General features: G+C 64.0%; 9 protein-coding genes across 9 annotated transcripts; 5 read left to right on the forward strand and 4 right to left on the reverse strand.

The window, feature by feature from the left end:
* Positions 1 to 50: 50 nt before the first annotated feature.
* JCM10292_001303 (alpha-amylase) lies at positions 51 to 1548 on the reverse strand (the record flags this gene model as incomplete). The annotated part of the gene is made up of 10 exons (XM_076650443.1): positions 51 to 110; positions 173 to 223; positions 302 to 363; positions 426 to 540; positions 617 to 700; positions 775 to 872; positions 940 to 957; positions 1039 to 1188; positions 1249 to 1349; positions 1427 to 1548. Coding segments are annotated over 10 exons (861 nt in total), but the record flags the coding sequence as incomplete, so codon positions are not given.
* Positions 1549 to 2167: 619 nt separating this feature from the next.
* Positions 2168 to 3139, forward strand: JCM10292_001304 (uncharacterized protein; the record flags this gene model as incomplete). Its single annotated transcript, XM_076650444.1, has 4 exons — positions 2168 to 2298; positions 2406 to 2615; positions 2683 to 2742; positions 2803 to 3139. The coding sequence occupies 4 exons, from the start codon at positions 2168 to 2170 to the stop codon at positions 3137 to 3139; spliced, it is 738 nt and encodes a 245-aa protein (XP_076503929.1).
* A 454-nt stretch (positions 3140 to 3593) lies between these two features.
* On the reverse strand, positions 3594 to 6222 carry JCM10292_001305 (uncharacterized protein; the record flags this gene model as incomplete). The annotated part of the gene is made up of 6 exons (XM_076650445.1): positions 3594 to 5060; positions 5114 to 5255; positions 5316 to 5437; positions 5494 to 5546; positions 5601 to 5670; positions 5728 to 6222. 6 exons carry the CDS (start codon positions 6220 to 6222, stop codon positions 3594 to 3596), a joined length of 2349 nt encoding a protein of 782 aa, XP_076503930.1.
* Positions 6223 to 6619: 397 nt separating this feature from the next.
* Positions 6620 to 7988, forward strand: RAD10 (DNA repair protein RAD10; the record flags this gene model as incomplete). The annotated part of the gene is made up of 5 exons (XM_076650446.1): positions 6620 to 6946; positions 7030 to 7133; positions 7193 to 7369; positions 7503 to 7674; positions 7791 to 7988. 5 exons carry the CDS (start codon positions 6620 to 6622, stop codon positions 7986 to 7988), a joined length of 978 nt encoding a protein of 325 aa, XP_076503931.1.
* Positions 7989 to 9586: 1598 nt separating this feature from the next.
* JCM10292_001307 (uncharacterized protein) lies at positions 9587 to 11509 on the forward strand (the record flags this gene model as incomplete). Its single annotated transcript, XM_076650447.1, has 5 exons — positions 9587 to 9814; positions 9913 to 10406; positions 10480 to 11038; positions 11103 to 11353; positions 11440 to 11509. The coding sequence occupies 5 exons, from the start codon at positions 9587 to 9589 to the stop codon at positions 11507 to 11509; spliced, it is 1602 nt and encodes a 533-aa protein (XP_076503932.1).
* A 447-nt stretch (positions 11510 to 11956) lies between these two features.
* Positions 11957 to 13943, forward strand: JCM10292_001308 (formate dehydrogenase; the record flags this gene model as incomplete). The annotated part of the gene is made up of 12 exons (XM_076650448.1): positions 11957 to 11965; positions 12073 to 12135; positions 12214 to 12341; positions 12494 to 12570; positions 12647 to 12719; positions 12781 to 12836; positions 12927 to 13179; positions 13238 to 13298; positions 13362 to 13474; positions 13558 to 13641; positions 13707 to 13741; positions 13810 to 13943. The coding sequence occupies 12 exons, from the start codon at positions 11957 to 11959 to the stop codon at positions 13941 to 13943; spliced, it is 1086 nt and encodes a 361-aa protein (XP_076503933.1).
* A 970-nt stretch (positions 13944 to 14913) lies between these two features.
* On the forward strand, positions 14914 to 16634 carry JCM10292_001309 (uncharacterized protein; the record flags this gene model as incomplete). Its single annotated transcript, XM_076650449.1, has 11 exons — positions 14914 to 15011; positions 15072 to 15105; positions 15204 to 15221; positions 15277 to 15450; positions 15511 to 15546; positions 15624 to 15679; positions 15751 to 15944; positions 16008 to 16098; positions 16161 to 16201; positions 16269 to 16380; positions 16466 to 16634. 11 exons carry the CDS (start codon positions 14914 to 14916, stop codon positions 16632 to 16634), a joined length of 1023 nt encoding a protein of 340 aa, XP_076503934.1.
* A 720-nt stretch (positions 16635 to 17354) lies between these two features.
* Positions 17355 to 19024, reverse strand: ATP3 (F1F0 ATP synthase subunit gamma; the record flags this gene model as incomplete). The annotated part of the gene is made up of 6 exons (XM_076650450.1): positions 17355 to 17389; positions 17449 to 17485; positions 17603 to 17878; positions 17947 to 18374; positions 18713 to 18720; positions 18903 to 19024. 6 exons carry the CDS (start codon positions 19022 to 19024, stop codon positions 17355 to 17357), a joined length of 906 nt encoding a protein of 301 aa, XP_076503935.1.
* Positions 19025 to 19490: 466 nt separating this feature from the next.
* On the reverse strand, positions 19491 to 21789 carry JCM10292_001311 (acyl-CoA dehydrogenase; the record flags this gene model as incomplete). Its single annotated transcript, XM_076650451.1, has 14 exons — positions 19491 to 19538; positions 19619 to 19655; positions 19746 to 19878; positions 19992 to 20048; positions 20149 to 20225; positions 20321 to 20404; positions 20477 to 20564; positions 20633 to 20693; positions 20764 to 20927; positions 20992 to 21093; positions 21158 to 21343; positions 21411 to 21478; positions 21538 to 21622; positions 21684 to 21789. 14 exons carry the CDS (start codon positions 21787 to 21789, stop codon positions 19491 to 19493), a joined length of 1296 nt encoding a protein of 431 aa, XP_076503936.1.
* Between the last annotated feature and the right edge of the window lie 501 nt (positions 21790 to 22290).

The raw sequence follows: 22290 nt of genomic DNA on the forward strand, positions 1-22290 counted from the left end.
GTGGAAAATGAGTGAGAGTGATCTCCAAGAGAGGGGGGCGGGAAGCGCACGTTGTCGAGCTTCTCGCGCACTTCGCGCACGAAGTCGGCGATGAAGTCCTCGTCTATGTGCTGAGCAGTGCGAAACGTCAGTCAGTACTCCAGGGCAGGCAGAAGTGCGAACGGGCACGCACCTTGATGGCGTCGAAGCGGAATCCGGCCGCGCCCGTCTCGCGCTGGACCCACTGTGAGCACATGGAAGAGCGTCAGCATATCACAAAGGTCGGCGCGCGACATGGCCGGGAGGGAAGGCGCAGACTCACCTCGCCCCACTTGATCATGTCGCCGCGCGCCTCCGGATGGCTGTGGTCCACGTCGGCAAACACTGCCACCCGACCGCTCGTCAGCTAGGACATGTGCAGAAGGAGAAGAGTGCAGAAGACGCACTGAGGTAGTCGTAGTTGCCCTGCTCCTTGTCGACGTGCTTGGCCCACGTCTTGTTCTCGCCCTGGATCTTGAAGATGGCCTTCTTCTGGCCCTTGTCGTCCCAGTCGACGCCGGTCTGCCCCACGAGGACGGGTCAGCGTCGTCGGGAGCGAAGCAATGCCGCGTCCTTGAGACGAGGAGAGGAAACGCACAAAGTGGATGTGCGACCAGACCATGTCCGAGTACTTGCCCTTGCGGCCGGGGAAGCTGAAGCCCGTCCATCCTTCGATCTCGTACTGCCCCCGTGGAGTCCGTCAGTTCCGCCTCCGCGCGTAAGAAAGGCAAGGGAGGGAGCAGCGCCGGCACGCACCAAGTCGCTGACCTCCTTGTTGCGGTCGTTCCAGTCGACCTCGGTCGCGTGGAACTTCTCGGTGTAGTCGGCCCCCGCCTTGTGGTTGAGGACGGCGTCTGCAGTGGTGAAAAGCAGTGTGAGAAACGAAGTTTAGAGCGGCTTGCCCTTTGCAACGAGACCTACCGATGTAGACGACGATACCTGCGTCGTATCACAGCGTCAGCGCTTCAGCGGGATACAATCACCGCAACACGAAAGCGCGAGAGAGAGAAGGGCACGCACCGCAGGCCTTGAGCTTGTTGATGCAGCTGAGGAGCTCGTCCTTCGTGCCCCACTTGGTCCTCACGCTGCCCTTCTGGTCAAACTCGCCGAGGTCCCACATGTCGTAGATGCTGTAACCGACCGACTGGTCCGTGTCGCACTTGGTCGGCGCTGTCCGAAAGCAGAGTGAGCGGGTTGCACGCGCACGCAGCAATAGGGGAGAGCACGAACGGGGGAGCCAGATGGCCGTGATGCCCAGGTCTCCGAGCTCCTGCGCCTTGCCCTCGAGCCACTTGTAGTAGGTGCCGTCGCCGCGGGTGTACCACTCGAAGCTGCGGCCGCCGTCGTCAGAGGGTCAGGGATGCGAGACGGGCAATTGGAGCAGCAGCGGGGAGGGTTCGAGGCGCACCCCTGCAGCATGGTGTAGTTGCTCGAGCCGGTCGGGTGGTCGGCCTTGCCGAGGGCGCGGGCGTTGGCCCTGTAGTTCTGGGTGCGATAGCGCGGTGCGGGCGGGGTCTGGTCGACGGGCATGGTGGATGCGGCGGTGGAGCGGGCTGGAGTGCGGAGCGAGCAGGGGCGGTGGAGTGAGAGTAGCTACTTGAGAGACGCTGTCGACTAGAGATGCAGACACTCGGAGCACGGGAAGGAGAGGGGCGGGAGGACAAGAGCGAGCAGAGAAGAGAGCGGAGCCGAGGAGGCGATCGAAAGCTTGAAGCGCAGCACGTGCAAAGGGGCGCCGACCCGCGAGATTGCGGTCTCGCTGCGCGGCAGACGGGAAACGGGAAGCAAGTGACAGCCAGGCCGAGCGAGCACCGAGTGATCGAGCGACAGAGTGCGGGGGATTGCCAGCACGTGCAGCAAATTCGGTGCTGGGGCAAGGGCGTCGCACAGCCTCGCTGAAGGGGAGCAAGCAGGTGTCAATCCCAGCTCGAACTGTCTCGCTACGCCTACTCTGCCCGTCTGCTCACGCGGGCGTTCGACCTCGGTTGAGCGACGGTCGATCGAGCCGCTCGTGGAGGCTCTTGCTCCCGCTCCTCACTCCCTCGCCGCATAGAGCTCCAGCACACTCGTGAGTAGTCAAGCTACGTGTGAAAGAGCTCCCCTGATCCCTGCCCCCGCCAGCAATCCCGTCCACCGGCCCCGTCGCCCCATGCGGTCCTCGTCCCCACTCATCCTCGCGGCGCTCTCGCTCGCGTCCGCCGTGCACGCCTTTACCTACTCGGTCGGCGTGGGCAAGTCCGAGGTCACCGGTGACCCTGGCATTGGCTTCGACCCGTCGAGGTGAGCGTCGTCGCCACCCCCACCTCTTCCCCTCAACCGTTCTTGGCGGCCCACTTCGCCCCCGTCTCTGCAGCGACAAACGCTCACGTGCCCTCACGCACCCGCAGGATCGTCATCATCGGCCACGAGGACGAGCAGAACGAGGTCGTGTTTGAATTCCTCGAGGGCATCCACCGCGTCGTCCAGGTCTCGCCCGACCAGCCCTGCGCCTCGTCCGGCGGGTTCGACAGCGGCGTACAGCGCGTCCAGGCTGGCGTGCTCCAGCAGCAGGGGCCGAGCGCCACCTTCAACATCGACAACAACACCGGCAATTACTAGTGCGCTGCTTCCGTTCGTCACGCTGAACCCTCTCCGAACGCTCACCCATGCCCTCCGCTCGCGCAGCTTCGCCGACATTGCCGAGGACAACTCGCCTTGCTACCTCGGTGCCGTATTCTGCATCAAGTCAGTCGCCTTACCCTTCTCCTCCGCGCCCCGTACTGACGCTCTCTCTCCCTCGAGCAGCTCGGACGAGACCTCCGCCACGGACGCCTGCCACGCCGTCATCGCGCGCGCCCAGGCCCTCGGCACCCAGTACGGCGTCTCGACGACGCCCGCCGCGCCGGGCGCGTCCTCGTCGACCTCTGCCTCCTCGTCGGGCAGCGTCTCGTCAGCGTCGACCTCCTCCTCCTCTTCGACCTCGTCGATGTCGGCCCCGAGCTCGACGGCCAGCCGCACGTCCAGCGGGACGGCCGCGCCGGCACAGCAGACGGGCGGGAACGGCGGGAACGGCGCAGCGGCGATCCAGGTCGGCATGGGCGCCGTCGCCCTCGTCGGCGCTGCGGTCGCTGTGCTTGCCTGAGCAGACACTCTCTCGCATCCTTCTTTGAGCTGTCGTGACAGACACTGCTTCTTTTTGTGTGTGTCTTCTGCTAGTCTCGGTCTCCTCTGTCCTATCGCCTCTACGTTGCGCTGTTTTGCCCGCCCCTGTCGTCCTCTACCCTTCCGCCAGCATTGCATGCCGTTCTATCCAGAGTGCAGTGCCAAGACAGCGCTCTGTTGAGAGACGAATCGCACGCTGCCAGATATCGAAGGACGATTCGCGTGAAGTTCCGGCTCAAGCTCGCCAAATGCGAGCCTTTGCCCTGCGACCAAGCCCTGTGTGTGCCAGCGATATGATGGTGCACATGCGCTTTACGACCTCTCGGCGACGCAGTAAAAGAGGAAGAGCCGACCAAGGTTGAGAAGGTCAAGGCAACTGCTGTTCGGACACAAACATGCACAGACACGTCCAGGCCCGCCTACAAACCCGCGCCTCACCCGCGCGACGAAAAGATGCGGTGCCCATGCTTGTTGTACAGCTCGAACGCCGGCCCGCCCTCCTCGTCGGCCGCGCGGAGCACAAACTTTTCCGCGCCGTTGTCGCCGTTGGTCCCGCTCGCCCAGCACGGCCCGCCCTCGGCGTACATGACAAAGTTGCCGTCGCCCTGGAACGTCAGCCACGCGTTCTTGGGCGCGGGCTGCACGGGCGGGTTTGGGACGGACCAGTGCACGTGCTCGGGCTGCGGGTTGGTCGGACCGGTCGGGGACGAGTGCAGGATGAGCTGCGACGTCTCGGGCGAGAGGTACAGGAACGTCGGGACGAGGTGCGGCTGCCCCTCCTGCTGCGGAGGAGGGAGAGCGGGAGGGTGCGAGCCCGGCCGCGGCGGGATCGGCGGCGGACCACCCGCGCGGCTCATGTTGGGGAATGCCTGGCCGACGTTGATTCCGCGGTCCTGCAGCGACTGGCCAATGTCGCGCACAAAGCTGCTGAACCGCCCGCCGTGGTGACCCTGCTCATGCGGCGGCGGCTGCTCCGACGATGGCGGCGGGGGCGGAGCGGCGCCTCCGTCCTGCGGGTTCTCCTCGATCCCTTGCGGGTCGAGGTACCCGCGCAGCTGGCGCGGCGCGATCGCGATCCACTGCCCGGCGTGGAGCTGCCACCCGTCCTGATTCGTCCACTCGTACGACGTCGAGTAGACGAGGTGGCCGTCTCGGTGCTTGAGCTGGAGGTACGGCTGGCGGTTCTGGAGGATGAGCTTGGGGTGCGCGAGCCACTTCTCCGGCGGCGTCGGCTCGTTTGGGTCCGGGTCGCTCGGCGCCGGCGGGAGGTGCGCGAGGAACGGCGCGAGGTACGACGTCGGGTCCCACAGCGTGTCGCCGTGCCCGCCCTTGCTGCGCGTCGCGAGCGTCCCGTCGAGGTGGAAGTCGAGCTGCGGCTCCTCGACCTCGCGCACGCCCTGCGCGACGGCGCTCGACCCGCTCGCCCAGATCACCGACCCGCGGCCGTACTCGCCCTGCCCGAACTGGTCCGTCTTGCCCTCGACGCGGCGCAGGAGGAGCTCGCCCGCCTTGCCGACCTCCCAGCGCGCGCCGCGCAGCGCGAGGCCGCCCTCGCCCGCGCGGCTCATGCCGCGCACATCGAGCGAGACCTGCCCGCCCTCGTACTCGAGCTTGTCCCCGACTTCGGGCTCGATGCCGATCACCCACTGCAGCTCGCCCTCGACAAAGTCGGGCTGGACGTCGCAGCCGAGTACGCGGCCGCGGTCGGGCCACTGGCGCACAAAGGCCGATGGAGGCGCGTTGATCGTCGCAGGGTAGAAGCGGTGCGTCGAGCCGGCGAAGCGCGTCGACGGCATGATTTCGTTGCCCAGGACGGTAAAATTCTTGGTGCCGGAGAGCGTGATGCCGTAGCCGAGCTGGCCCGGGCCAATGTAGTTGTGCAAGACTTGACCGCCGTAGTTCTGCGAGCGAGCTGTCAGTCGCGTTCTGCCTGGACAAGAGTTGTGAGGCGCACGAGCGTGTGGCCCGGACCCCAGGGGTTCCAGCTCGTCGGGCCGCAAGCAATGGCGACGCGGATGAAAGCGCCTTCCGTCTTGATCGTGTTGCCGATGACCCGGGTCTCGTCAAAGTTGCGGTCGAAGGGAAAGTCGTCGACCCTGTCGCGCGGGTTGCGTCAGCCTCTTCGCCACGAGATGGACAAGTTCTGCGTCACGCACATGTTGATCGCGCCGAGAAGGTTGCGCTCGCGGGCGATGATCGTGTTGTTGGCGCAGACAGTTCCGGGTGCGCAGAAGAGCACGATCGCCCCATCTGTCGCATCAAAGACGGTGTTGCCGGCCTGCAGTGCATATAGTCAGTCGCAAGCTCACGATCGCGCGGAGGGAACACTCGCACCACCACCGAGTCCTTGCCCGCGATACTCAAGCCGTCAGCCCAGGGTCCAGGAGCTGCAGACGGAATGAATCAGCGAAACGACGTTGTGCAGCACGCGTGTAACGCACCTTGCTGTCCGCAAGGTCCGACGAGGTTGTTAATGACCCGGCAGCGCTGGGCAAAGTCGACGAGGTGGACCTGCGGCACGCAGTCTCGTCAGCCGGCAGCTCAGCCCGACGAGGGAGAGCCACGCACGCCCGTCCAGCCACGCGGGTCCTCAAGCCTGCACCCTTCGACCATCTGCTCGTACGCCTCGGGCCCGCCCATGACGATGAGCGGGCCGCCTCCTTCGAGCCAGCCCATGCGGCCCTCGTGCTTCCAGCGCTCCTTCTCCTCGTCGCTCGGCGCCTTGGTGCCCCAGCCGCGGCACCCGCGGATGTGCACGCGCTTGACGGCGCAGCGCGGGAGGTTGAGCATGCGCACGCCGACCGAGTTGTCCTGCGCGCGCGTCTCGAGGACGGCCTGGTTGCCCGACTCGAACGTCGGGAAGCCCTGCGTCGCGAGCGTCGTGCCCGGGTGGGCCATGTCGATCTCGCCGAAGAGGACATAGGTCTGGCGCTGGGCGAGGAGGACGGTCGTGCCCGGTCCGCCCGAGCGGAAGAGCTCCGAGATGGCGGCGCCGTTCTCGACGTCGGCGCCGCCCGGGCGGGCGTGCGGGAGCGGGTGGAAGATGTGTGTCGGAGGGCCCATGGTGGGGAGGCAGATCTGGCGGAGCGAGAGGAAGAGCGGCGGGGCGAGCGAGACTGCGGAACGTGCAGCCCAGCGGAGCGAAACCAGCTTGGGCGCGAGGAGCAGCGGCAGCCTAGGAACCTCTCTTTCGCGGGCTGTCAAGCGGGAGCCCAGCGAGCACGAGGAGGAGGCTGAGGAGGAGAGGCAGAGCGGGAGCAAGTGGGGCAGGGCTCGGGGACCAGCCTCTCTGCGCTGGTTACGCAACGCAGCGACTCTTGTCAGGCCGTCCCGGCGAGACTTGCTCGAAGCGGCAGGAGTGGGACGAGCGAGAGCGTCGACCGTCGAGGTCAAGATCAACGCTTCGACCTCGCTCGCGCTGCTCGAGCCGAGCGGGCACGCATTAGACACGAGCACACAGATGAGCGCACCGCCAGGCCCGTCCCGCCCACCTCAGCCTCGCGCCAGCTCGGGCAACGGCCCCACTTCGTCCACCGCGTCTCCGTTCTCCGCCAATGCAGCTCGCGCGACTCCGCCGAACGCGCAGTCGAGCGTAGCGCGCGGTAAGCAGCCGGTACAGGCGGGAGCGGTGACACCAGGTGCAGCGGCAGGTGCTGGAGGGAGGGTCGTACAGCCGGGAGGAGGAACGCCTCAACCGGGGGCTGCAGGCGGAGCGGTGTCTGTAGGAGGACCAGGAGGGATCGTCAGAAGGACCACGCTCAACTCCGTCCTCGTCAACACCCGCCAGGTGCGTTCCCGTTTGCCGCTGTCCTCCTCTCCCACGCTTCTTCGAGATCCGGTCCGCTCATGCTCGCTCCTTTGCACGTGCAGAAGGGCAATCCGGTCATTGAGCATATTCGCACCGTGCCGTGGGAGTTCAGCGACATAAAGTGCGATTATCAGGTCGGCGCAACAGCCGGCGTGCTCTTCCTCTCGTGCGTTGCGCTTCATTCCTGAGCCACGACTGCTCTACTGATGCTTGTACGATACACAGCATCCGGTATCACCTTCTGCATCCCGAGTACATCCACCAGCGCATAGCCGACCTCGGCCAAAACTACAACCTCCGCATCATCCTCGTGCAGTGCGACGCCGACAACCATGTCGCCGCGATGAAGGAGCTGACGAAGATCGCGCTCGTCAACGGCTACACGCTCATGACGTGCTGGAGGTGCGTGGTTCACCTGTTTGTCGGCGGTCTTTGCCTAGGCCATTCGCTCGCAGCAATCGGTCCTGTGCAAATGCTCGCGCGACAGTTCCAGTCTGGTCCGCTGGAACAGCAACTGACTACGTCGCTCTGACAGCGCGCAAGAAGCGGGTCGCTACCTCGAGACGTACAAGCAGTTTGAGCGCAAGCCGCCCGACATGATCCGCGAGCGCACCGACGACAGCTACCAGGCGCACCTCCAGAGCGCACTCACGCAGGTCAACAGCGTCAACAAGACGGACGTGACAACGCTCATTTCGAACTTTGGGGTGAGTCGCTCGCTGGCAAAGACCGGTTGCGCCGGCGCTGGCCTTACGGGGTCGACCGCTAGTGCTGCGGTCGAAGTCCAGCTACGAGTGGCGAGCTGACTTAGTTGCCTCTGCAGTCTTTCTCAAAGATTGTCACTGCCCCCGCCGCGCAGCTGTCTACCCTCCCTGGCCTCGGCGACAAGAAAGTTCGCCGGCTGCGCGAAGCCTTCACGTCGCCTTTCGTGCTGCAGGGCGGCAGCGGTGCCAAACGCCGCAAGACGGCGCCAGGGGCGGCGGAGAAGAGGGGCGAGAAGGGCGAGAGGGTGCTCAATTGAGCGTTCGGTGGTAGAGCGGTAGAGGAGGAAGAGCGGACGCAGCTCGCGAGCGCGCACGGGCGAGGAGCTCAATGGTGGATCGGCCAGAGCGCGGTCCGCATGAGCTGCAGTACAGTGCATTTCACATCGCAGCTGTGCGACAACCTCGTGCTCTGCTCGCTAGACGTAGAGGATGCCGCTTGCGAGCCGCACGCTTTCGCAGGTCAGATCCGTGCTTGCCCGGTGAGCGGAAGCTCGAGTCCACTTCCGGTCTTGGGTAAGCCGTTCGGAAAGCACGTTGGCAGGAGTGTCTTGCGAACTGCGGAGTGTCTTGCGAACTGCGGCGGGACGACGGACAGCCGTCGCCGTTCCGCGTCGAGGAATCACGCGCAAGACGTCCCACTACGCTTGCCCAACGTCGTCCGCGAGCGGCGCAGACGAGCTCCACCTGCCTGCACCGTCACCTGCACGCGCTGCGACCCGGGAGCTAGCCTGGCAGCGTGCGCGAATTGACCTTCCCGCTTGCTCGACCTCGGCCTGTCCCGCAGGCCTCACCCACTCTGGCCACCTGCTTGTTCGGTGCTGATGCGGTCATGGCGGCCGAATTGCGCACAGTGCTCCTGGACTCGCATCTGTCCCGGGCAGGACGGGCGAGGAACCCTGCATTAGCCGAGGAGGGCAACGGGAAGGAGGGCCTCATTCCGGCGACGGGCAGCTGCGGGGGCTCAGGGGGACCGCGCTGCCACGCTGAGGGACAATCTACACGATGCTCAGCCGGGCAAGGCGCGCTCTGGGTACCCTGACGAGCCGCAGACGCGATGCGACGCACTCGCGGATTCGTCTCTTTTCCTCCTTCTCTCTCGTCGGCTGCTCGTCTGTCGAAGCTGCGCGCGCGTCTGTCGTTTCTTACTGTGCTGTGCTGCCACGTAACGCGTCGAGCGCGACAGCGTCGTGCGCGCCCACCTTCCCTTCCCAGCCTCCCGCCATCTCGCCGCGCCCGCCAGCTTGCCTCGTTCGCCTAATGCAACGTTCGCCGCGCCTGCCCAGGCGTAATGCCCCACTCCACGATCGTTAATGCGGCATTAGAAGCCGTCATCCAGCCGCCGTCTTCGGCCTCGCGCTCGTTCGGGCAGTCGTCCACGCGACCCACCCAGCCGCGCACGCTGCGATACTCCAGGCGCCGCATCGAGGAGGATACCCTGTTGAGGCGTTGATGCAATCAGTGGGCACTCTCCGAATGCGAGGGACCGACTGCTCGTTTGGGCCAAAGGCCACTGCGGCCGCTTCGGATTTCTTCGCTGGCCTCGCCGAACGCAGCGAACAAAGCAAGGGAGCGTCCCGCACTAGCCTGCGCTTGTCCTCACGCTGCGGACTGGTGCCCGTCTTGCCTTGCTTCGGTCGGGCGCTTCTTTCTTCTCTCTTCTTCACTCCCCCTCCAGGCGCACTCCCTTCGACAGGCCGCTTCCCTTCCAGCGCCACCCTTTTCCTCTCGACACCGACTCGCTCCCCCTTCTCTCCTACCTGCTCTACCGCACCCCGGCCTCCTTGCGGCCTCGGCTCCCAGCCCAGCACCCTTTCGTTCCAGCTGCCTCTTCACGCGCCGGTTCGCTCTGCCCAACATGCGCTCTGCTCTCTCGCTCTCCATCACCTCGGCGCTCCTCTTCACGGCACCTTTCGCTTCGGCGGTGCCCACTCGCTCTCCGCGCGACGTTGTCGAGCTGGCCTCGCCCGTGTCGCCCGCCTCGCCCGAGGAGACGACGACCGGAGGCCACAAGATTGCGCTGCACCGCCGCGGCAGCGCCGAGATCCAGAAGGAGGACGGCACGGTCGACTTCAACAAGGCGCACGTGAGTCGAGAAGTTCTTCAGCTGCACTTCGGCGAGTTCCAAGTCGAGCGAGCCGGCCGCTGACCCGCAACCCTCCTTCCTTTTCGGACGAAATGCAGGCCCACCTCGCTCGCGCCCGCGCAAAGTATGTCCGCGGCCTCAAGAACTTTGAGCTCAACACGGGCGAGGCCCACTTCCTCGCGCCGTCGATGGTCGACCCGTCGCTTCTGCCCGGCGCAAAGGACGGTAACAATCTCGCGCGCCGCGGTGCCTGGGGCGCGGGCGACGACGCGTCGCTCGACTGGGAGGGCGACCGCGTCAGTGCGGAGAAGCGCGACAAGATCTTCGGCGCTGCGGGTTCGGGCCGCCTCCATGGTGTCCCGCCGCAGAAGCCCGCGCCCGTCGCGAACCGCCGCGCGCTCGCCAAGCGCGCAGTCAAGAACCCCAAGTACGTGTGGAACCCGAAGGCGCACCCGTCTTCGTCGAGCTCGGCAGCACCGGCGGTCAAGACGGCTGGCGTCGGCCTCGACAGCCACAACGGCGGCACGCTCTACACCGGCTCGCTCTCGATCGGCACGCCTGCCAAGAGCTTCGTCATCGACTTTGATACTGGGTGCGTCTCCACGTCGGCGCGCCCCTTGTGAGGCAAAGCGACGAACTGACTTTCGCGTGTTCCGCCCGCGCAGCTCTGCCGACCTCTGGGTTCCGTCCAGCACTTGCAACTCTGCGGCCTGCAACACGCACTCGAAGTACAATCCGTCCGCGAGCACGACGGCGGCCGAGGTTGCGGGCAAGTCGCTCAGCCTTACGTACGGCGATGGCAGCTCGACCCGCGGCAACGTCTACACGGACACGGTCACGATCGCTGGACTGACCGCGACGGCCCAGACGCTCGGCGCAGCGACGTACCTTACGTCCGACTTCCAGGACGACCCGTACGACGGCCTGATGGGGATGGCGTACGCGTCGATGTCGACGCTCGGCGCCAACCCGCTGTTCCAGACGCTCGCGGCGCAGGGCAAGGTCGCGCGCAACCAGTTCTCGTTCCTCCTCGCCGACTCGGGCTCGGAGCTCTTCCTCGGCGGCATGAACGCCGCGCACTACCAGGCTGGCTCGACCGTTGCGTACCCGGTCACGTCGAAGTCGTACTGGCTCCTCGGGACTCAGGCGAACGTCGCCGGCTCGCCCGTCAGCTCGACTGGCACATTCAACTCGATCATCGACACGGGCACGAGTGTCATTGTTGTATGTCTGCCTTCCCCCGGCTTCCAGGCGGTCTTCCGAGATTTACCTCTTTCGTCCCTCGCAGGCTCCTACGCAGTCGGCCGCTGCCTTCTGGGACTCGGTCCCCAACTCGGGCGTCTACGGCTCGGGCTACTACACGTACGAGTGCGCCAACCCGCCCGACGTCTCATTCTCGTTCGGCCCTCAGTTCGGCGAGCAGTGGGCGCTCTCGTCCGAGTCGCTCAACCTCGGCCGCGTAAGCGCCGGCAGCGACCGCTGCGTCGGCGCCATCGTCGGCGCAGACATTGGCATCAACGCATGGATCCTCGGCGCCTCGTGAGTCTCACCTTTTGCGCTCGTTGCCGCGCTCGACCCGACCAGCAGGCTGAACTGTTTCTCCCCCTTCCCTTCCGCCGCCGCAGCTTCCTCGAGAACGTCTACTCGACGTACGACTTTGACACCAACAGCGTCTCGTTCTCAGACCTCGCATAGGCCGCGCACTTCAGTTCCGCTTGTACACCTAATCTTGCTTCGCTTTCGCTGTTGTTTTCGTTCCGCAACCACCCGTTCATAGACGCCGGTCCGCCCGGCCCTCCCTGCTGTAAATAGCCCTGCATGCACGCTTATTAAGTCATTCCACCTCACCGAGTCTGCACTTACGCTTGATGGGCGGGAGAGCGAGGCTATGAGGCAAGGCCGAGCCCAAGGGGCGAGACGGAGCGACTGGGCCTGTGCGCGGATGTGACGGTCCGGTACTGCGAGCGGAAAGGGCGAGAAACTCTGCGCTTGCCGCCACACGCGACGGAGCGCCTCGCACGCCTCCACTCTCGACGTGAGCGAGTGCGGGGACAGTTTCGGTGCCGACTGCGCCCCACCTCGTCCGTCCGCCTCTCTGCTTACTTCTCTCACACTCACAAGCACACTCGAGTACTGCACAATATGGTCAAGGTCCGTTCAGCGGTCGCAATCCCCTCCTCCCGCTCGACCTTCGCAATTCCCCACATCGCTTCGCTGACCCTGGGGACACCATCCTGTCGCTCGTGCACTCTGTCCAGGTCCTTGCTATCCTCTACGACGGCGGTCGTCACGCTCAGGAGCAGCCCCTCCTGCTCGGAACCGTACGCCGCCTACCTTCACCTTCGTCCTCGCAACCGATCACGGGGCTTTCTCGCTAACCAGCTTTCTCCATTCTGCAGACCGAGAACGCTCTCGGATTGAGGCCCTACTGCGAAAAGCACGGCATCGAGCTGGTTGTCACGTCCGACAAGGAGGGACCGAACTCGGAGTTCGCAAAGCACATCGTCGACGCCGACGTCCTCATCACGTGGGTTTCTTCTCCTCGACCTGCTGCGTCGGCTCAGAGTTTCAGTCGGAGTCGTCTGCGGTGCGAGAGGAACTATTGAGCTCTCCGTATCGAACTGACACGCCCCTCGTCTTCGTCTCTTCTCGCTTTGGTTCGCCATTCCGCCCGCACAGCACGCCCTTTCACCCGGGCTACCTCACGCGCGAGTACATCGAGAAGGCCAAGAACCTCAAGGTTGCGATCACGGCTGGTGCGCGGCTTTTCGCTTTTCCTTGCGGTGCCAAAATGGACAGCTCACGTCTTGCCGTGTCTTCACTGTGCTGCAGGTGTCGGCTCGGACCACGTCGACCTCAATGCTGCGAACGAGAAGAAGATCACGGTGGCAGAGGTCACCGGGAGGTGCGCCGATTCAGCTGGATATGCGCGAGACGACGTTCTGAACTTCCTTTAATTTTCGCAGTAACGTCGTCAGTGTCGCCGAGCACGTCGTCATGACGATCCTCCTTCTCGTCAGGAGTGCGTACCACTCGTTTCTGGCCAAACTGCCGACGATGCCACGCGAGCCGGCATCAATGCAAGGAGACTGACCGACGTCTCGCGTCGCAGACTACGGCCCCGCTCACGAGCAGATCGTCAGCGGCGGTTGGGAGGTTGCCGCAGTCGCCAAGGCCGCGTGGGACCTCGAGGGCAAGGTCGTCGGTACCCTCGGCGCCGGTCGCATCGGCTACCGCGTCCTCCAGCGCCTCAAACCGTTCGACTGCAAGGAGCTCCTGTACTACGACTACGCCGAGCTCCCCGGCGACGCTGCGCAGCAGGTCGGCGCGCGCCGCGTGGAGGACCTCAAGGAGTTCCTCGGGCAGTACGCTTGTTTCCGCAACGCCCTCTGTGGGGACCAGGTCTGACGATCTGTCTCGCAGGTGCGACGTTGTGACGCTCAACTGCCCGCTGCACGAGGGTACGAAGGGTATTATCAACAAGGTCCGTCACTTCGATTATCAAGCTCCGCTCAGCGCTCACACTTGTGGTCGAACTGCCCTGCAGGAGACCCTCTCGTACTTCAAGAAGGGCGCGTGGCTCGTCAACACGGCTCGTGGCGCGCTCTGCGTGGAGCAGGACGTCGCCGACGCGCTCAACTCGGGCCAGCTCGCGGGCTAGTGCGTCTCGTTTGCCTCGCCGCCCTTCTCTCCTGGTCTCTATGTGTGTGCGCTGCTGTACTGACGTTGCCGGGTTCGTGAAGCGGCGGAGACGTTTGGTACCCGCAGCCGGCGCCGGCCAACCACCCGTGGAGGAAGGCGCTCAACCCGTTCTCGGGCGGCGGAAAGTGAGACCCTTCCAGCTGTCATTCGGCCGAACTCGGGGGCACAAGCTGATCTCCTGCCCTCACAGCGGCATGACGCCTCACTACTCCGGCACAACTCTCGGTGCGCCCTTGCCGCATCTTCTGGTCGCGCAGTCAGACGTACTCACCCGCCTCGTCTCCCTATCGCAGACGCCCAGAAGCGCTACGCCGACGGTGCAATCAAGATCCTCGACAACTGGCGCAATGGCAAGCCCCAAACGCCGAGCGACCTCATCGTCGAGAACGGCGAGTACGCCACCAAGGCGTACGGCCAGCGCAAGTAGACCGGCGTCCCGCCTCTGTATTCTTGAGTCTGGCAGGATCGGAAACGACATTCAAGCAGTCTTTCATCGTTTCCGGCGGTGTTCGGAGTTGTGGCGAGTCGTAGGAGCACGTTGAGCGAGGTTAGGAAGGTCGCAAGCGAGTCCGCTGCCGCGGCGCAATGCGATGCCCTTGCGAGGAAAGCCCGAGCGTCCAGCTCTGATGCCCACCTGCAGTATGAGAACGTCTACAAGACCCTGTCAAGGCGCCTGGAGAAGTCGAGCAGAACTTCGTCACAGGCGAGGACAGCTGAATAGCTTTCGGGCTGCATTCACCTTCGTATTCGCTCTTTTGCGCGTGGGAGGCGGTATTTTCGGTCGTCGGAGCCTCGTCGTTCTCTGAACAGCTTCGGCTGGCGCGCTCAATGCAATACTAGAGCAGCTGAATCCTTTGCGTCGCGTCAGAAGCTTCAGCGTCAAGGCTAGTTCTGTTCGTCTCTCATCGGTTTCGCCTCTCTGCTCACGCGCATCTCCCACGCGCAAGCCAGAACTTCACGCTCCGAGTGTCTAGAGTGCCTGCTGTATCCGCCGCCCTCAGCACCATCAGCAGCAGCGCGATGCTCCACGCGATTCTGTCGATGAAGCGAACCACGGACTTTATCGCTCGCTGCATCTCTGCTCGTATTTGGGTGCTCAGCAGCTCAGGCTGTCTCTAGCTCTATGCTCGCAGTCGTAGACTGGTTGCTCGGTTCAGTTCATCGAGGGAAACGCGACCACTTGATCAGCTTCATCTCGGCCGAAGCGGCCGGACTCCCCCGCCTTTCGTCCCTGCTTGTACAAAGCAAAGGCTCCACCCCGCTTTTGCTGTCCGATACAGTCGAGCCGAAGTTCCGAAGTTCCGAAGCCGCAACGCGAGCGCCGCGCCCAGCTCCAGCGGACGCTTTCTCCTTATCTTTCCTCATCTCATACTCACCAACAAGCTACTGCTCGCAACATGCCGCACGCTACTGCTCAGGAGGATCCTTACAACTTCTCGACGGCCTGGGCGGAGCGCGACAGCTACGGCTACGGCCGCAACCCGCCCAACCCTCAGTGCGTTTCGCTTCAACCGCGTATTTCGCAAGCATTGGCTTACCTTGCTCGCGATTTCAGCTGGCCTAACGGCGCCAAGGTTGCTGTCAACTTCGTGCGTGTGCTCGACACGCGAGTAGAGATGCGCGGGCGCTCACGCTGACGATTTCCCTTTTCCCCTCTCCCACTACGTTGATCACGCGCTCCCCACAGGTACTGAACTACGAAGAGGTGTGTACGGCGCTCTTCAAGCCACTGTGACCTGCTCTAATGTCGGCTGGTGCAGGGCGGCGAGCGGACCATCGAAGACGGCGACGCGGCAGCCGAGACCAACGGGCACGAGATGCCCGGTCTTCCCGCGAAGGCTGGCGCCCGAGCTCCGGAGACCGAATCGCAATTCGACTATGGTAGCCGCGTCGGAATCTGGAGGATCTTGGACCTCTTCGAGGAACGCGGGATCGTGCGTGGTTGGTCTCTCCTCCTCTTGCTCGTCCATCGTCCCTGATCCTCCGCTCTACAGCCCATCACGTTCTACGCTGTTGCACGTGCATTCGAGGTGCGTGCGCAAGCCTCATGGCACGGTACGAACGGAGTCTCGCTGTCGAACTAAGCTCACTTCGTCTGTTCCGGCAGCGCAACCTTGATGTGGCGCAGGCGGCGATGGAGAACGGTCACGAAGTCGCCAGCCAGTACGTCAAGTCACACTCAGCGAGTGGAAGCATGTGCTGATGATCCCGCGGTCTTTGCCTTTCGATCGCAGCTGCTACCGCTGGCTCCCGCACCACGAGATGGAACCTGCCGAGGAGGAGGAGCTGATTCGCAAGGCTGTTCAGTCTTTCCGCAAGACGTCAAAGGTCCCGTGCGGCTGGTTCTACGGGCGCCCGTCGGCCAACTCGTGCGCTTTGGTTGAGAAGGTCTACAAAGAGGAAGGCGAGGAGTTCCTCTACTGGGCCGGTGAGTCGACGCATTGCTGTGCGAGCTTGTACTCTGACTAACTAGCTACTTTCGTACGCATAGACTACTACGCGGACGAGCTCCCCGTCTGGACGTGCCGTCCGACGCACGTCTCGGAGGAGTCCAAGGAAGGCCTCCTGCTCATGCCGTACAAGTGCGTTGACCGCACGGCACATACACTTGCCGGGTACTGAATATATTCTGGTGATTGCACAGCCTGCACAACAACGACTTCAAGCTCTGGCACGGCCAGTACGGTGCGTTCTGCCTTCCCTCCTCGATCGACACTCCTCTAGCGCAGGTCTCATGCTGCGTTGTCTACAGGGAGCGCCGAGTTGTGGGCGCGCAACTGCGTCGACTCGGTCAAGACGGTCATTGACGAAGCCAAGGCGGGCAAGCGCCACGGCTACATCACCATCCCGCTGCACACACGCTGGTCGGTCCTTCTCACACAAATCCATTCTGCCCGTCAGCGTCGAGGAATTTCTGACCCAGGCCCTCTGCTTGCTGTGCACCCGCAGGATCGCGCAGCCGGGCCGCTTCCAGGCGCTCAAGCGCATGGTCGAGGACATAGTCGCCATGGGCGACGTGTGGTTCGCCACGCGCGAGTCGATCGCGCGCCACTGGATCAAGGAGTACCCGTACGGCAGCCTGCCGAAGCGCAAGCCGACGCACGAGAAGATTGCGTAGCTTCGGCTTGGACGGAGGAAGGTCTTGACCATCATGCAGTGCTTTTTCAGTCTTCGGGGCTTTCATTCATGGAGAGCTGCATCCTGCCGTAGTTGCTGGGCAAGGGAAAGGCCGCGCTAAAAGTAGTCGGAAGGTGGGTGAGCGTTCGACGGCGAGCGAAAGGAAGAGAGCGAGAGGCGAGAGACGCACGCTCGTTGGTGATGGCGGCCTGGCGCATGCGGTTGAACTGCGCACGACCCGGACCCGCGTCAGCACGTGCACCGAGACGCTCGAGAACGGAAAAGAGAGAGCGCGAGAGAGCGTGCGCGAGAAAGAGAGTAGGGGACGAGAGAGAGAGAGAGAGTAAAAGACGAGGGAAACGCACCTGCATCTGCAGCTTGCCCGACATCTCGTCGGCATTCTTGCTGGCATTTTCCATTGCATTGCGCCTCGCAGAGATCTCGGCAGCGTAGCCCTCGACGAGACCGGCGTAGATGGCATTGGCCATCGCAAACGAACCGAGGTCGGCAGACAGTCCGTTGCTCTCGATCTCGTCTGCGGCAACCGACCAGCACGAGCTCCGACACCCTCAGGTTCAGTCGTAGTCAGCCCGCTGAGTCCCTCTCGTCCAGGTCTCGTGCAAGGATCGCACAGAAAAAAGAGGATTCCAGCCAGTTTTCGACTCTACGTCTCGACAGACCCACACAACTCGAGCGCTCTGCCGTCGTCGTCGTTCTACGCTTAGAGCGCACTCGCACCGGTGATGATGTCGACGACTGCACGAGAGCGAGATGTGAGTGAGCCTTCGACGGCGAGCGAGAGGAGAGGGACGCACGCTCGTTGGTGATGGCGGCCTGGCGCATGCGGTTGAACTGCGCACGACCCAAAGCCGCGTCAGCGCGTGCGTCAAGAGCTTAAGAACGGAAAAGAGAGAGCGCGCGAGCGAGAGAGAGAGGGCAAGAGAGAGAGAGAAAGACGCGGAAACGCACCTGCATCTGCAGCTTGCCCGACATCTCGTCGGCATTCTTGCTGGCATTTTCCATCGCGTTCCTCCTCGCAGAGATCTCGGCAGCGTAGCCCTCGACGAGACCGGCGTAGATGGCGTTGGCCATCGCGAACGAACCGAGGTCGGCCGACAGCTCGTCGCCCTCGACCTCGTAGGCGGCAAAGGCGGGCGAGGCGGCGAGCGCCTTGGGCGAGTAGATCTCGAGGGCCGACGCCTCGTACGAGATGACCGAGACGAACTTGTTGTAGATGACCTTGACCTGCGTGACGGGACGAGGGTCAGTTCTCGGCGTTGGAGCATGAGAGTCACACGAATGAGCGGACGCACCTTGTCAAAGTCGAACTTCTCCTGCTCGATCTTGTCGGCGATGGCGAGGGCGTCGCCAAAGGTGGGGACCGACTTGCCGATCTGCGAGAACGAGAGCTCGATGTCCTTGGCGCCCTCGCCACGCGCGAGCTGCTGCTTGGGCTTCTCGCCGAGCGCGACGACGCGGATCTCCTTGCCCTGGCCCTCGCCGTGCTCAATGTCCTTGCGCGCGGCCTTGGAGACGGACGAGTGGATGCCGCCGCAGAGGCCGCGGTCGGACGACGCGACGATGTACAGGATCTTCTCGACCTTGGTCTCGGACTTGGACGCCTCGGACTGCTCAAAGACGGCGTTGTTGGCCGCGCCGTACTGCTTGGCCTCGTTCATCGAGCGCTGGGCGCGCGCAAGACGCGACGCGGCAACCATCTTCATCGACTTGGTGATCTTGCCTGCGAGTGTGCGACGTGTGTCAGTGTCGAGTGTGCATACGGCGCCTGTGCATGGGCGAGCGCGGCTGGGTAGCGTGGGAGACCGTCGACTGACCGATGTTGCCTGGAGGGGCGGCGAGATAACAGCGAAGTCGGCGAGTGAAGGGCGGATGCGAGGCGTGTGACAGAGTAGAACAGGACCAGAGGCGATTGAACGAGTCAGCACATGTCTGGGCCGTTGACGAGACGGGACAAATGATGCGGTGACCGCACGCTGAGGTGCCGAGGCGAGGCGATGCTGCATCGCCTCGACGGCACCCGCGCGAGTGCGACCGCGGCCAGGTGAGAGCTGCACGCACCGACCGACCTGCAGGCATGGGCAGGAGTGGAACGCAGCGACGGGAGCGGGTGCGCGAGGGAGCGAGGGCGAGGGCGGGAGGACGAGGGCGGGCGATGCAGGACGGCGACGACAGCGCGCGAGGGGTTGGTTCGAGCGGGAGCGGGTCAGCGAGGGGGCTACGGGGAGCGGGCGCGGCGGGCTGCACGCACTTGATGCGCTGCTCGAGCTCGCGGAGGGTGGCCTGGGGGGCCGGGGTCGACGAGAAGGAGCGCGCGCCGGCGACGGCCTTGGGGGCGGCGCGGCGGGCGGACGAGGCAAAGATGGTGGCCATGGCTGCTCTGCAGTTGCTCGGCGGGTGCTCGGTCGCTGCGTCTGGGCGCGGGAGCGGGTGCGGGCGAGGGGCGGCGGCGGGCGCCGTGAGCTGGGCGCGCGTGTTCGGTCCGCGCCTCTCGACGCCCCCGACCCCCGCCGCTGCAGCCTCGCGCACTCCATGAGAGGTCATGCTAGCTGCTTCCGTGTGCTCCACCCGCTCAGGTTGTGCTTCCGCTTCTTGTCCCGCACGCCGAGGTGCCGCCGCTGCACAGCACGGCGCCCTTCCTCGCTCGCCTCCTCGGCCATCCTGTATAAATGCTGCACGAGGCACTAGGGGCCTGCAGACTCTCTCATGCACTTGCGCTTTCTTGTCGATGCTCGGGCTGCTCTTCCCGAGCCAAGCTTGCTAGACCTGTCTTCCAATCGGCTCCCAGACCGCCGCCCTCGCTTGAATGAGTCGCTCTTTGCATGCTCCGTCTGTATACCTACTGGAACGCCGAAACACCCGTGATGGCCTTGCCGAGAATGAGGCCCTGCGAACAAAGTGCACGCCGCGCATCGTGAGCCGACTGGTCACCCTTGTCATGTCAGGAAGTCGGCAAAGACAACGCACGTGGATGTCGTACGTGCCCTCGTACGTAGAGACGACGCTGTACGCGGGCAAACAGTTCGTGAATGCGGGGAGAAAGTCAGCGACCCATCTCTGACCTCGCCCACAAGACACAGGCCGCAGGACGCACTGCGCGTTGGCGGCGATGCGCGCAATCGGGTACTCGTCGCTCGCGGCGTTGCCACCAAAGACCTCCATCAGGAGCCGCGAGTGGTACAGCGCCTTTTGGCAGTTGTTGCGCTTGAGAATCGACACCATCTCGGCTGTGGGCGGGTACGTGGTCCGATTCGACGAGTCCGGTCCGAGATGGTCAGATGCGGTTCCGGAAACGTCGAGCGTATGCACTACGGAGGAAGCGCTGAGCTGCAGGACGTACGAGACCAGTTCTTGCTGTCCTTGAGGCGGCCGAGCTGGATGCACGAAACGAGCCCGACTGTGCAACCAGACACGAGCCGAGCAAGGTCAGTCAGCTTATGCCCTCTCTTCAGCGCATCAACTGGCAGTGTAGTGCCGCGCTCGCGCGAGGGACGCACTGGCAGCCTCGGTGTGCGCGTCGGCGAGCTTCTTCTGCACGAGCTGGAACGACGCCAGCGGCTTCTTGAACTGGTGCCTGTGTTCACGGTCGACAATGCAAATCAGCGCGATTGCGCACGTATATAGACACGCAGTGCACGGCGAACGAGCGAGTCGAGCGACAAGACGTACCGCTCGAGGGCGTACTCGCGCGTGACCTTGACCGCCTCTTCGAGCGCGCCGATGATGCCGTACGAGATCCCGTATCGCGCGTTGCTGAAGTGCAAGCAGTATCATGAGTGAGCGGGCGAGGCGCATGAGGTCCAGGCGGAACGAGCAAAAGCGCACTTCAAGCACGAGAAGGGGCCCTTGAGCCCTTCGACGTTGAGCATTTGCGAGGCCGGGACCTCGACGTCGTCCATGAAGATCGAGCCCGCTGCGAAGCGGGCGCACTGCGTCAGTTCTGCCCATCAGAGGAGGGAGAAGAAGCGCGGAAAGACGCACTGATGGATGCGCGGAGGGCCGTCTTGTTCTTGATGGCCGGCGCACTCAGGCCCTTCTGGCCCTGCAGAAACAAGACGAGCGTCAGCACCTTGTGATCTTTACTACGCGGGAAACTTCCACCGCCCACGCACCTTGTCGAGCACAAACCCGCGGATCTTGCCGTCCCACTGGCACTTGGCCCACACGACAAAGACGTCTGCGATGGGCGAGTTCGAGATCCACGTCTTGGCGCCCGACAGGATGTAGCCGCCGCCGCCGGGGGCCTCGCGCGCCGTCGTCTTCATACCAGCGGGGTCTGCCGGGTACGAGATAGAGGAGTGAGCGGGTTGTGGCAGGCAAACAAGGGGACCGGGACGGACCAGACCCAACGTCGGGCTCGGTCAGACCGAAGCAGCCGACGAGCTCGCCCTTGGCCAGCCGCGGGAGGTACTTCTCCTTGAGCTGCTCGCTGCCGAAGGCATCTGCCGCGAATTTATCATTAGCCGGCGGATCACCAGAATCGAGAGGGCGAGAAGGAGCACGCACTGATCGGGTGCATGACGAGCGAGCTCTGCACCGACATGGCCGAGCGGTACCCCGAGTCTACGCGCTCGACCTCGCGCGCGACGAGCCCGTACGCGACGGACGACACGCCCGCGCAGCCGTAGCCGTCGATCGTTGGCCCGAGCAGGCCCAGATCGCCCATCTCGCTCAAGATGGCGCGGTCAAAGTCTGGAGGAGAGGAGGAGAGGGGTGAGATAGGCACCGGAAGGCGAGGAGGAAGAGAGGAACGACGAACTCTCGGTGCGGTACGCCTCATGGACGCGCGGCGCGAGGTTCTCCTGGCAGTAGTTCCGCGCCATTTCCCTGTGAGCTGGGTGTCAGCCAATCCCGCTGAGATGACGAGACGGTGTGGGTCCTCTCACAGGATGCTGCTCTCCTCCTCCGTGAGCATCGTGCTCTCGACCTTGAACGGGTCCTCCCACTGAAAGGGTGCAAATGCAGGCGTCTCTGTGGGGCCATACAGCGTGTCAGCGAATCGTGAGTGCCGCGTCGCTAAGGCCCGGCGTACTCGCGAGTTCAGGCGGTGCAGCAGCCTCGGACGACAGGCAGCGCGCCTGGAGCGAGCGTGCACCGGTCTGGCGCGCAAGTTGACGGAGAGGCAGGCGTAGCGACATTCTTCTTCAGAGTGCGGGTGGCGTGAGAGAGCAAACGGGCGTCGAAGAAGCGGGGGGGGCGCGGGGATCGCACGAAGCCGGCTTGCCGGGTCTCGTCCATCGCAGTGTGCAGGCCTGGTAGTAGCTTCATGATGCATACGAAGGCTTCACATGTAGCTGGCACCGACCACAAAAGCAGGTGAGGACTTGAAATTTCTCGTGCATGAAGAAAACGAATCTTCGGTCCGTGACAAGTTGAAGGGCGTGAGGGCGTCTACAGCCTGCAGCAAGCTCACCTAGCCGCTCGATAGACTCTGCGAGCTGTGCGAGACGTCGTTGCGAGGTCGTCGCCGGCCTTCTCAAGCGAGTCTGGCGACCTCGACTTGGCGCGCCTCGTACAGTTGTCTCGGCGCAAGACACCACTCCGGAACATTTGACACCGTCGCATCTCGAAGCGAATTGCTTGCATGCAGGCTTGGAGGGACACAAGGCGCGCGAAGCGATACAGGACCGGAAATTTAA

Source organism: Rhodotorula paludigena (assembly GCF_050403205.1).
Source record: "Rhodotorula paludigena JCM10292 DNA, Rt_paludigena_JCM10292v1_ctg36, whole genome shotgun sequence".
Taxonomy (NCBI): domain Eukaryota; kingdom Fungi; phylum Basidiomycota; class Microbotryomycetes; order Sporidiobolales; family Sporidiobolaceae; genus Rhodotorula; species Rhodotorula paludigena.